This window comes from Gadus macrocephalus, chromosome 13, assembly GCF_031168955.1.
Source record: "Gadus macrocephalus chromosome 13, ASM3116895v1".
NCBI lineage: Eukaryota > Metazoa > Chordata > Actinopteri > Gadiformes > Gadidae > Gadus > Gadus macrocephalus.
In genome coordinates this window covers 4,376,073-4,388,572 of record NC_082394.1, presented here as the reverse complement: position 1 = coordinate 4,388,572, position 12,500 = coordinate 4,376,073, and the positions used below count along the sequence as shown (strand labels likewise).

General features: G+C 51.3%; 1 protein-coding gene across 1 annotated transcript in view; it reads left to right on the top strand.

The window, feature by feature from the left end:
* Nucleotides 1-12,500, top strand: part of LOC132470957 (low-density lipoprotein receptor-related protein 1-like) — a 75,721-nt gene that overhangs the window by 60,936 nt on the left and 2,285 nt on the right. The window contains 14 exon segments of the mRNA XM_060069920.1: nucleotides 414-520; nucleotides 1,217-1,349; nucleotides 1,473-1,595; nucleotides 2,482-2,604; nucleotides 3,501-3,641; nucleotides 4,188-4,325; nucleotides 5,511-5,630; nucleotides 6,232-6,485; nucleotides 7,256-7,437; nucleotides 7,843-7,949; nucleotides 8,881-9,000; nucleotides 9,473-9,649; nucleotides 10,473-10,613; nucleotides 12,191-12,364. Coding sequence (XP_059925903.1) covers nucleotides 414-520; nucleotides 1,217-1,349; nucleotides 1,473-1,595; nucleotides 2,482-2,604; nucleotides 3,501-3,641; nucleotides 4,188-4,325; nucleotides 5,511-5,630; nucleotides 6,232-6,485; nucleotides 7,256-7,437; nucleotides 7,843-7,949; nucleotides 8,881-9,000; nucleotides 9,473-9,649; nucleotides 10,473-10,613; nucleotides 12,191-12,364 — 2,040 coding nt within the window.

Sequence of the window (12,500 nt, the reverse complement as noted above, 5' to 3'; positions counted from 1 at the left end):
GACCCCTCCCTGGTCCCTCCCTGGTCCCTCTGTCCTCTCTGACCCCTCCCTGGTCCCTCCCTGGTTCCTCTGTCCTCTCTGACCCCTCCCTGGTCCCTCCCTGGTCCCTCTGTCCTCTCTGACCCCTCCCTGGTCCCTCCCTGGTTCCTCTGTCCTCTGTGTTCTCCCCTCATGCCTCGTCGACCTCTGAATCCGTCCGTCAGTCCTCTGAAACGCGCCTTTTACGTCTTCCCACTTTTCTCGGTGAACGTTTCCGTCCTTCTGATTGGACCTTTTTTCTGGAGCATCCTGCCCTGCTGCTCTCGGCCCCCCCCCACTCCAACCCCACTCCGCCTCCTACTCCCCTCCCCTCCTCTCTGGATAACTCCGCCCCTAACCACGCCCCTTCCCCATTGTGCTCCGCCCCCTCCCAGTGCCACGGCCGTGCTCGGAGAGCGAGTTCTCCTGCAGCAACGGCCGCTGCATCGCCGGCCGCTGGAAGTGCGACGGCGACCACGACTGCGCCGACGGCTCGGACGAGGTAAAATACCCCCCCCCCCCCCCCCTGCTGAGTACACAGGCTTCTTCTTAGATTAAGATTAGTGCCAAGACTAGCGTTTAAGACTAGCTGTTAAGACGAGTGTTTATGACTAGTGTTAAGACTAGCGTTTAAGACGAGTGTTTAACACTAGTCTTAAGACTAGTGTTTAAAATAGCGTTGAGATTTGTGTTTAAGACTAGTGTCAAGATTAGCGTTTAAGTCTAGCGTTAAGATTATCGTTACGACTTGTGTTTAAGACTAGCGTTGAAGACAAGCGTTTAAGACGAGCGTTTAAGACTAGCGTTTAGGACAAGTGTTTAATGCTAGCGTTAAGATTCGTTTTTAAGACTAGCGTTAAGACTAGAGTTTAAGCCAAGTGTTTAATACTAGCGTTAAAGACTAGCATTTATGGCTAGTATTAGGACTAGCGTAAAGACTAGTGTTTAAGACTAGCATTTGAGACTAGCGATAACGACCAGCGTTTATGGCTCTAATCACAATACTTCATTATTATTTGTGTATATTTTTTCTGTATTATAATTGTCCTGAATTCATCCATTTTGTATTGTGGCTAATTTTGTATCATTATTTATTTCAGTATGTATGATCAGGTTGGGCAAGGGAGGGTCATGAATGTCCCAAAGCCTATTTTATGCTAAATGTAAACTTGTAAAACTGATTTCCTGGCGTTCCCAGCACAACTGTGTGGTGCGGTGCGACAGCGACCAGTTCCAGTGCCGGAGCGGTCACTGCATCCCCATCCGCTGGCGCTGTGACACCGACCCCGACTGCATGGACTCCAGCGACGAGCAGAAATGCGACAACATCGGTAAGACACATCCCCCTCCCCCCATCCGCTCCCTAAACAATCCTCCGTGATCCCCACGCTGTCACCTCTCGGCCGATGGGCTGGGCCTACCCTCTAACCCGCCTCTGTGGGGTCCTTCCTCAGCGGGCCGCCGCTGCCCCCTGGATGAGTTCCAGTGTAACAACACCCTGTGCAAGCCGCTGAGCTGGCGCTGCGACGGAGAGGACGACTGCGGGGACAACTCTGACGAGAACCCCGAGGAGTGTGGTGAGTAGACCGTGACCAGACCGGGACCAGACCGGGATCAGACCGGGACCAGACCGGGACCAGACCGGGACCAGACCGGGACCAGACCGGGACCAGACCAGTACCAGACCAGTACCAGAACAGAACCAGACCGGTACCAGACCGGGACCAGACCGGGACCGTACCAGACCGGGACCAGACCGGGACCGTACCAGTATCGGACCAGTACCAGACCAGCACCAGACCGGGACCAGACCGGGACCAGACCGGGACCAGACCAGTACCAGACCGGGACCAGACCGGTATCAGACCGGGACCAGACCGGGACCAGACCGGTACCAGAACTGAACCAGAACTGAACCAGAACTGAATCAGACCAGTATCAGACCAGTACCAGACCAGTACCAGACCGGGACAGGACCCGCTCCCCGTCCGCTTTAGGGGAGGAGAACGAGGGCTGATGATGATGAGGAGAGAGAGGAGAGAGCTGGGAGGCATAAGACCGCTCTTTATTCAGCCTCGGATGTGCGTCGTACCGGGACCTCCGAAGACACTGTCATTATCTGTCATTATGTTTCATATGTATCCTTATATATTCTGACAAATGTACTTATTGTAAGTCGCTTTGGATAAAGGCGTCTGCTTAACGCCGTAAATATAAATGTAAATGACCCTCCAGTACTAATGTTCTCCAGATCTGCTTCAAAGGCTCATAGTAGAGCCGGAGTTCTTTGGCGAGCTGTGGGGCATTGTTGACAGCTGCCGTTGCACTCTGTCCCAGCCCCTCTCTCCCCCCGAAGGGCGTCGAGTGTATGAAGACTCTTTTCAGATGTAAAACTCTGGGTTCTGAGACGTTTTTTCCCGCTCCATTGACGCGTCTGTGTTTCCCCCCCCCCCCCCCCCCCAGCTAAATTCCAGTGCCCACCCATGCGGCAGCTGCGTTGCCATAACGACCGCGTGTGCCTGCCGATGGAGAAGAGATGCGACGGCGTCAACAACTGCGGCGACAACAGCGACGAGCTGAAATGCGGTGAGTCCGGGGGTGGGACTCTGGGGGTCTGACCGTATAACAAACAGTGGGGGGGGGGGCTGCCGGTCACGGTGGGAGATCAGGACTGGTCTCTGAACGTCCACCGACTGCGGTGTCTGAAGAGATGTGAAGTGGTAATAAACTACCACTTCACATCCCATTTCCCCCCCCCCCATTCCCACTCTTGTTAAGCAACCTTGGGTACCTTGAAAGGCGCAAAATAAATTTAAGTTATTATTATAATTATTATTATTATGGTCAAAATACCACATAATACCAAATAACACATCCACTAAATAATGGTAAATAATGAGCAGCAGCTGTTTCCTGTCAGTGTGTGTCTGAGAGTTCAGTTCAGCTCCAGCGTTGGCCAGTGAATGGTAGATGGGTGGATAACGCCAGGTAGGTCCCAGGTCCAGCACAGGTTCAGTACGATGGACACAGAAAACGTGGATCGCAATGTCAATGTGTCTCACCACGAGAGAAGCAACGAGACTTGGACTCGACCTCCTGGCCCCTCTAAGGCGTTGGTTCTCAAATGGGGGTGCACCCACCCCTAGGGGCACTTTGGAGTACTGCAGGGGGTACTCAAATAAAAAATAGTTAAGACAGGCCCGTGTTTCTCACTAAATTGTGAGTATTTGCACCCTTTTGATGTTATGTGTCATGTGATGTCATGTTAACAGTGCCAAATAGAACGCACATTCATAATTTAATTTTTTTATATTTTTTATTAGATTATTTATTTCTCCCAAAATGATTTTCGTGCCGCTGAAGGGGGTACTCAGCTGAAGAAATATCTTAATGGTACACCAGTAGAAAAAGTTTGAGAACCACTGCTCTACGGGGAGCCCCCCCCTCCACTAAGGACCCCCCCACCCATGTGCCCTGTACAGGCACCGTCCCGGCCACGCTCCGGTGCCAGAAGGACGAGTTCCGGTGCGATAACGGCCGCTGCATCAGCTCCACGCTGCGATGCAACTACTTCAATGACTGTGAGGACTACGGCTCCGACGAGGTCTCCTGCAACAAGTTCGGTGAGCCTCTCCCGGTCGGACCGGACTCCGTCAACCTGGTTACCGTTGGTGTCCGTTTGTTACATTACCTTGGCGACGTCTTACCTGTTACCATGTTGTGCTGTGGACAGCCTTTTATTGTGTACATTGAGTACATTGTGTCATACTGTTGTGATATTGTGACTCACTAATGGTTGATATTCTGTTTGCAACTGCCCATGCTTCTCACTAAACTACGTATTCACACCAAAAAAAATCAAATTTAGAATACAAACATGTTTAAAAAAAATAAAAAATAAGGGTGATGTCATCGTGATGTCAGCGTGATGTCAGCGTGATGTCACCTTGATGTCACCGTGATGTCACCGTGATGACATGATACCAAAGAAACTAAGATTCAGAGCGTCTACGTTCTGGTTGTGTGTGTGTGTGTGTGTGTGTGTGTGTGTGTGTGTGTGTGTGTGTGTGTGTGTGTGTGTGTGTGTGTGTGTGTGTGTGTGTGTGTGTGTGTGTGTGTGTGTACCGTACACAGAGGTCCTGTAACGGCTCCCGTCTGTCCCTCTCTAGACACGGCTCTGAACGACTGCCACAGCAACCGGAGCGTGTGTGGCGACGGGGACGAGGCCCACTGCGTGGTCAACGGCACCGACTCCTACTGCTCCTGCAAGCCCGGCTTCCAGTCCTCCGGGCGCAACAGATGCCAAGGTACCCGGGTCTGAGGTTCCCCCCCCCCCGGGTCTGTCTCTGTTACCCGGCTCTCCGGTACCGTAGCAGGTTACCTGGGTCTCCGTTCCCCTCGCAGGGTACCCGGCCCTCCGGTACCCTATCAGGTTAACTGGGTCTCCGGTACCCTAGCAGGTTAACTGGGTGTCCGGTACCCTATCAGGTTAACTGGGTCTCCGGTACCCTCACAGGGTACCCGGCTCTCCGGTACCCTATCAGGTTAACTGGGTCTCCGGTACCCTCGCAGGGTACCCGGCTCTCCGGTACCCTAGCAGGTTAACTGGGTCTCCGGTCCCCTCGCAGGGTATCCGGCTCTCCGGTACCCTAGCAGGTTAACTGGGTCTCCGGTACCCTAGCAGGTTACCTGGGTCTCTGGTCCCCTTAGTAGGGTACATGGTCTCCTGTACCCAGGTCTCCGGTCTCCTCCCAGGACCATCCATATATATCGTTCTATAGTCAGTATAGTCAGAAAAATGTGGCGTTTTTTTGTGATAGTAGCGGCCAAATATCCTTGATTATGCGGCACGTTTTCTTAAAAAAATTCGATGAAATATGCGGCATATTTATGCAATTTTATGCGATGAAATTGCAGGAACTTGCAAAATTTGCAGGAACTTGCGAAAAAATTTGGGAACTTGCGAAAAATGCAGCTTTAGGATGACGTTCCCATCGTGCAATTACGTCACTTCATTGCTTTCCCATGGCAACAGGGGGAAATGACTGCTCTTGTGTGATGTAAACGCAACAATTTTAAACTTTCTGCTAAGATATATGTGATTTCTTTCCAACGAAAATGTGGGGATTATGAAATCATGCAAGCCCTACATATTTTGCGTGAAAATCTGCAATTTATGCAGTGAAAGTGCAGCATATTTGTAAAAATGCGGCCCCCGTATGAATATGCTGACTTTTGCTGATTATGCATTGAATTATGCGATCGCATAATCGCGTTTTTCTGGAAGGAGTGTATAGTCCTGTTTTAGGGAGAGGCCTTCACCAAAATCCAGGCTAGACTGATCTGCAACACTTTCCGCAGCAAAACACCACCTGTTTCTCTGTATAAACTTTATTCCTGACATTTATTGTTTACAAAGTGTTGACAGTAGAAACACCAGCTGTGGAGGGTTGTAATCAAACATTTGGGGGGGGGGGGTGCTTTGTTTGCAGATAAGAACGAGTGTGCGCAGTTTGGAGTGTGTTCTCACATCTGCAACAACACCAAGGGCTCGTACAAGTGCAGCTGCCAAAAGCACTTCTCCAGGATCAACGAGACCTGCAAGGCCGATGGTGAGTCGGCATGTTATTCCCCATGTTAGTCCCAATCTTATTCCCCATGTTAGTCCCAATCTTATTCCCCATGTTAGTCCCAATCTTAGTCCTCAGGTTATTCCCCATGTTAGTCCCAATCTTATTCCCCATGTTAGTCCCAATCTTAGTCCTCAGGTTATTCCCCATGTTAGTCCCAATCTTAGTCCTCAGGTTATTCCCCATGTTAGTCCCAATCTTAGTCCTCAGGTTATTCCCCATGTTAGTCCCAATCTTAGTCCTCAGGTTATTCCCCATGTTAGTCCCAATCTTAGTCCTCAGGTTATTCCCCATGTTAGTCCCAATCTTAGTCCTCAGGTTATTCCCCATGTTAGTCCCAATCTTAGTCCTCAGGTTATTCCCCATGTTAGTCCCAATCTTATTCCCCATGTTAGTCCCAATCTTAGTCCTCGTGTTATTCCCCATGTCATGTTAGTAGTGTCACACACACACACAAAGAAACACATTCTTTGCACTCTACTGCCATTACCATATAATATAAAAAATATAAATAAAATAAAATAAAGCTGACAGAGACGGGGACAAAATGTTTCTTAAATCACTTCCCTCCTCCCACTCGCAGCTCCGAGACAGGTGCTCTACATCGGCAACGACAACGAGATCCGCAGTCTGGACCCGGGGATGCCCATCTGGCGCTACGAGCTTGCCTTCGAGGGCGACGCCAACGTCCGCATCGACGCCATGGACGTGTTCGTGAAAACCAACCGCATCTACTGGACCAACTGGCACACGGGCCGCATCTCCTCCTACGACCTGCCCTCGCTCTCCTCGCCCAACAACAACCGCCAGGGAGACGCCCGGGTCAGCAGTCTGGAGGTGGGTCTGCCCGCGACCTCGCTGTGACCTCGGGATGACCTCTGTGTGACCGCTGTGTGACTGCTGTGTGACCTCTCCCTTGACCTCCTTTGACCTCGCTGTGATGTCGGTGTGACCTCGGGGTGACATTGCTGTGACCTCGGTCTGTCCTCGGTGTGACCTCGGTGTGACCTCTGTGTTACCTCGGTCTGTCCTCGCTGTGACATCTCCTTCGACCTCCTGTGACCTCGCTGTGATGTCAGTGTGACCTCGCTGTGACCTCGGTTTGACCTCTGTGTTACTTTGTTGTGACCTCGCTGTGACCTCTTGTGACCTCGGTTTGACCACGGAGTGACCTCTCCCATGACCTCTGTGTGACCCCTGTAAACGGAGGCGAGATGGACAGGGGGAATTCAAAGTTCACTTTTCGGGCTTGTTTTCAATGTCATTTCAACTAGTAATATGATAGTATTTTATGATTCAATTAATTTAGATAAATATATATATATATATATATATAAAGATATGTAAAGTACTTTAACGATAGGATTCAAAAATAATGTTATATCCAACTTCACCTGTCAACGACGCTCAAATTAACATTTCCACCGTGATTATAATGGTTTAACATACAGTTTGATTTCACGTCACATTTAGTTAACATTAAAATGCATAAAATCGTCTATAGCTGGCATCCACATCTGCAGTTAGGGGAGTCACCCCCCATGGTACGGCCCCGTCGGTCCGGCCCGCCCACGGAGCCCCCTCTAACCCGGTCTCTGGTCCCCCAGATCCCGGACCTGCAGATGCCGCGGGGCATCGCCGTGGACTGGGTGGCGGGGAACCTGTACTGGACGGACTCGGGCCGGGACGTCATCGAGGTGGCTCAGATCAGCGGGGGGCGCCACCGCAAGACCCTCATCTCGGGCATGATCGACGAGCCCTACGCCATCGTGGTGGACCCGCCCCGGGGGTGAGTGTGTGTGTGTGTCTGGGTACGTGTGTGTGTGTGTGTGTGCGTTTTTTTACTAGGGTGTTTGTGTGTGTGTATGCGTGTGGGTCTGGGTGTGTGTGCGTGAGTGTGTATCTGTGTGTGTGTGTGTGTGTGTGAGTATGGGTGTTAGTGTGTGGATGTGGATGTGTGTGCGTGTGGGTGTGTAAGTGTGTGGGTGTGGGTGTCAGTGTGTGGGTGCGTATGTGTGTGTGGGTGTGCGCATGTATGCGTGTGGGTGTGTGCGCATGTATGCGTGTGTGTGTGGGCGTGCGTGCGTGCGTGCGTGCGTGCGTGTGTGTGTGTGTGTGTGTGACTCTAGAAGCCTCTTGCGAGGGGCTTGAGTACGGGAACGGACTGATCCATTATCGTTGACGCGTTCTGTAGGAAGATGTACTGGGCAGACTGGGGCAACCACCCCAAGATCGAGACGGCTGGCATGGACGGCACCATGAGGGAGACTTTAGTGGAACACATCATCCAGTGGCCCACCGGTAAACACCTCTCTCTCTCGCTCATCTGCTGCAGCCGGGAATGGTCTGTCCGGGGTTAAGTGGAACCTTGTCTAGTGGAACCCCAACTAGGGTTTATCAGTGTAACCCTCGCTAGTGTGTTTACGTGGTACCCTGTCCGTTGTGAATAAGTGCACCCTGTGTTAAAGTGGACCCTATGTTTAAGTTTAAGGTGTGTTTAAGTGCACCCTGTGTTAAAGTGGACCCTATGTTTAAGGTTAAGCTGTATTTAAGTGCACCCTGTGTTTAAGGTAAAGGTGTGGTTAAGGGTGCACTCACACTAGGCCATCTGGCCGTGGCCGTGTGGCCGTTTTCACACCTAACCGTGCTCAAATGGCCCCATTGTTCTCTGGCCTGCACTCACACTAGGCCATCTGGCCATGGCAGTTGGCCGTCGCAGCTGTGGCCTGGCCACGGAAGGCTCTTGTACCTACGTCATCACGTCGTAACACGTCATCACCAAGCGTCCGCTGCATGGACCATAATAAAGTCTGCCGCCAGTCAGAGTTTTAACAACAATGGACAACAACACAGAGAACACACCAACAGTTGAACCGCTTGACGCGATGTTTACCGTTTAATGGGAAAGAAGGCTCGTCGCCTTTATTATGTCCGTGGTCGTCGCATTGACTATACGTCATCCAGCTCAGGTTGCGTAGCCGTGCGTGTGCGCGTGTCGGCTCATTAGCATCTGTACTGTAGCGGCCCGTGCCGTAGCAGCACACCTCTCCCAAGTGGCCAAATTGGCCTGGCCTGGCCAGACTGGCCACACTCACACTGGCAGATTTGAGCACGGTTAGGTGCTAAAACGGCCACGGCCACGGCCAGATGGCCTAGTGTGAGTGCACCCTAAGTTGCCCCTGTGTTTAAGCGGCCCCTGTGTTAAAGTGGAGCCTGTCCCTGTATCCTCCAGGTCTGGCGGTCGACTACTTCAACGAGCGCCTCTACTGGGCCGACGCCAAGCTGTCCATCATCGGCAGCGTGCGGCTGAACGGCAGCGACCCCGTGGTCGCCGTGTCGGGCATCAAGAACCGTTGAGTGACCACACACACACACACTCCCCGTGATGTCACTGTGATGTCACCGTTCAGTGACCACACACTCCCCTTGATGTCACGGTGATGTCACCGTTGAGTGACCACACACACACACACTCCCCGTGATGTCACGGTGATGTCACCGTTGAGTGACGAGACACACACAATCCCATTGATTGAGTCTCTTTGATGTCAGCGTGACATCACCGTGAAGCCGCCATGATGTCATCTTAATGTCACCGGGATTTCACTGTGATATCAGCGTGATGTCACTGTGATGTCAGCGTGATGTCACGGTGGTGTCAGTGTGACGCCCGGCTGGATTGTCATGTTTGTTATTGTGTGCACCGGGTGAATGGGTGACATTGATACATGGTAATATGTACACGTGCTTGGAAAGTTGTTGATGTTCTTCTGATATGCCCCCCCCACACACACACACACACACTCACACTCACACACACACAGATCTTTACCACCCGTTCAGCATCGACGTCTTCGAGGACTACATCTATGGCGTCACCTCCTTCGACAACCACGTGTTCCGGGTCAACAAGTTTGGGCGTGGCGCGGTGGAGAACCTGACCATGGGCATCAACCACGCCACCGACCTGGTGCTGTTCCACCGCTACAAGCAGCCTGACTGTGAGTCCCCCCTCCCCCCCCACCACACAGCCTTACAGAGCCTTGTGATCAGACGCAAATTACCGCACAGGCTCACCTAGCTGCAGCACAGGGGTTCAGGGGTACAAGGGGCCCTGGATTAAGCCAGACTATTTTACTTTTTTCTTAAAGATGTGAGGGCCACGTCATGGGGCCAGGTTCATAAAGTCAGTTTTTGTAGTCAAATTAGACGTCACGGCCACTCGACAGCTTAGCGGCAGAAGTTCTGAAAATAAATTAGATGAAAAAGACAATTGTTTTTTGTAGTGATTTGTATTATTGGAGTATAGCACAGCAATTTGATTTGTGTCCCTGTAAGGATGTTGTGATTTTAACCGTGGCCAGGCCACAGCTGCGACGGCCAACGGCCATGGCCAGATGGCCTAGTGTGAGTGCAGGCCAGAGAACAATGGGGCCATTTGAGCACGGTTAGGTGTGAAAACGGCCACACGGCCACGGCCAGATGGCCTAGTGTGAGTGCACCCTTAACCACACCTTTACCTTAAACACAGGGTGCACTTAAACACAGGGTGTTCTGTACTGCTGCAGATGTTGTGGGCCTACCTCTTGGGTTAGAAAGCTAAAAGCTGTTACCAGCTTGAAGGTACACTATGAATGGTCGGTCGGTCGGTCCTCAAAAAACGCGTGGTCCTCATCGCTCTTATGCATGGCACTACATTTCTTTCTTTTCTGCGTGATCAGTAAATAGCAGCAGGGGTCAATGACAACATGACACTGCTTGTGATGATACCGGTCACTGAGTACATGCCCCCCCCCCGCGCCCCCCCCCCCCCCCCCCCCCCAGTGCCTAACCCCTGCGACAGGAAGAAGTGTGAGTGGCTGTGCCTGCTGAGCCCGAGCGGCCCGGTCTGCGTCTGCCCCAACGGACGCACGCTGGACAACGGCACCTGTGTGGAGCTGCCCCCGCCCACCCTGTCCCCACTGGGTACGTAGGGACGCACACACACACCTCTACACACACATTCACACGCACGCACTCACGTACACACACACACACATTCATAAACGCACATACATGCGCGCACACAGGGCGTATACACACACGCATACCTACGCTAAGACGCAGGCATGCGCGCACACATATACACACACACAAGCACAAACACGTACATACGCACACGGGCATGCGCGCACACATGTGCACGCACACACACACGCATATATACATACACAACCACTATGGAGTTAGATTCATGCCAAAACCCCGCACACACGCAAAACGTGTTTTGCTCACGCATAACGATTCACACGCACACAAAACGTGTTTTACTCACGCAAAATGATTCACACACACGCTCAGTGTGGTTTGCAAATACAAAACATCATTCACAAACTAAAGCATTTTGCTTCAGAAACAAATACAGTATGTTTTACACAAAGTACAAAAAAAAATCCTTCAAGTACACAAAACAATTCTACAAGTACGGAACACGAAAGCTGCGCGTGGATCGGAATGCATTTGCGCACGGATCGGATTGCATTTGCGTACGGAACAGCAAGGCGGAAAATTTGTGCCAAAAGTCACGTGACAAATAAATGTCCTGTTATTCACACTACACAACAGCAGGTGGCGGTGTTGAGTCAGTTTAAGGCCGCCAGGACGATCTTTTTTCTCCCCAAAATCTTTATTTGATGCCGGCCAAACGTGGATTCAACTCCATACTATGCGACTTGCCGCCCCTTTGACAGTTGACGATTCAAAAGAGGTAGCTATTTAATCAATTTACCTCAGAAGTATTCGGGGCTCCATACCCCGGAAGTAGGCGCTACAACGGAGTCCAATGGAAGTGTCGCCACTCTGTTTTGGCATCAAATAAAGATTTTGGGGAGAAAAAAGATCGTCCTGGCGGCCTTAAACTGACTCAACACCGCCACCTGCTGTTGTGTAGTGTGAATAACAGGACATTTATTTGTCACGTGACTTTTGGCACTAATTTTCCGCCTTGCTGTTCCGTACGCAAATGCAATCCGATCCGTGCGCAAATGCATTCCGATCCACGCGCAGCTTTCGTGTTCCACTTGTAGAATTGTTTTGTGTACTTGAAGGATTTTTTTTTGTACTTTGTGTAAAACATACTGTATTTGTTTCTGAAGCAAAATGCTTTAGTTTGTGAATGATGTTTTGTATTTGCAAACCACACTGAGCGTGTGTGTGAATCATTTTGCGTGAGTAAAACACGTTTTGTGTGCGTGTGAATCGTTATGCGTGACCAAAACTCGTTTTGCGTGTGTGCGGGGTTTTGGCATGAATCTAACTCCATACACCACACACTCACACACACACAACCACATACAATCATACATTCACATACACACACAACCACACACACACACACACACACACACACACACACACACACACACACATATATACACACAAAAACACAACCACACACGCGCACGCGCGCACACACACACACACACACACACACACACACACACACACACAAACAGAAAAACACAGGCTCAAGGCAGATTGTGAGGCGTGTGTCTGGTCCACAGCGCCCCCCAGTGGCCCGTGTGCGGTGCAGTGTCTGCACGGCGGCAGCTGCTTCCTGAACGCCCGCCGGCAGCCCAAGTGCCACTGCCAGCCCAACTACGGCGGCGAGCGCTGCGAGGTGGACCAGTGCCGGGACTACTGCCTCAACGGGGGCACCTGCGCCCCGTCGCCCTCAGGTAGGACCGCCTGGGACCGGGGGCGCCCCCTGGGGCCCGGGAGGATACAGGGCGATAGGGAAGAGATCTATAGTCAGCATTCACATCTACTGTTAACGTTAATAGATGTAACAACATCTATAGTTAACATTCACAT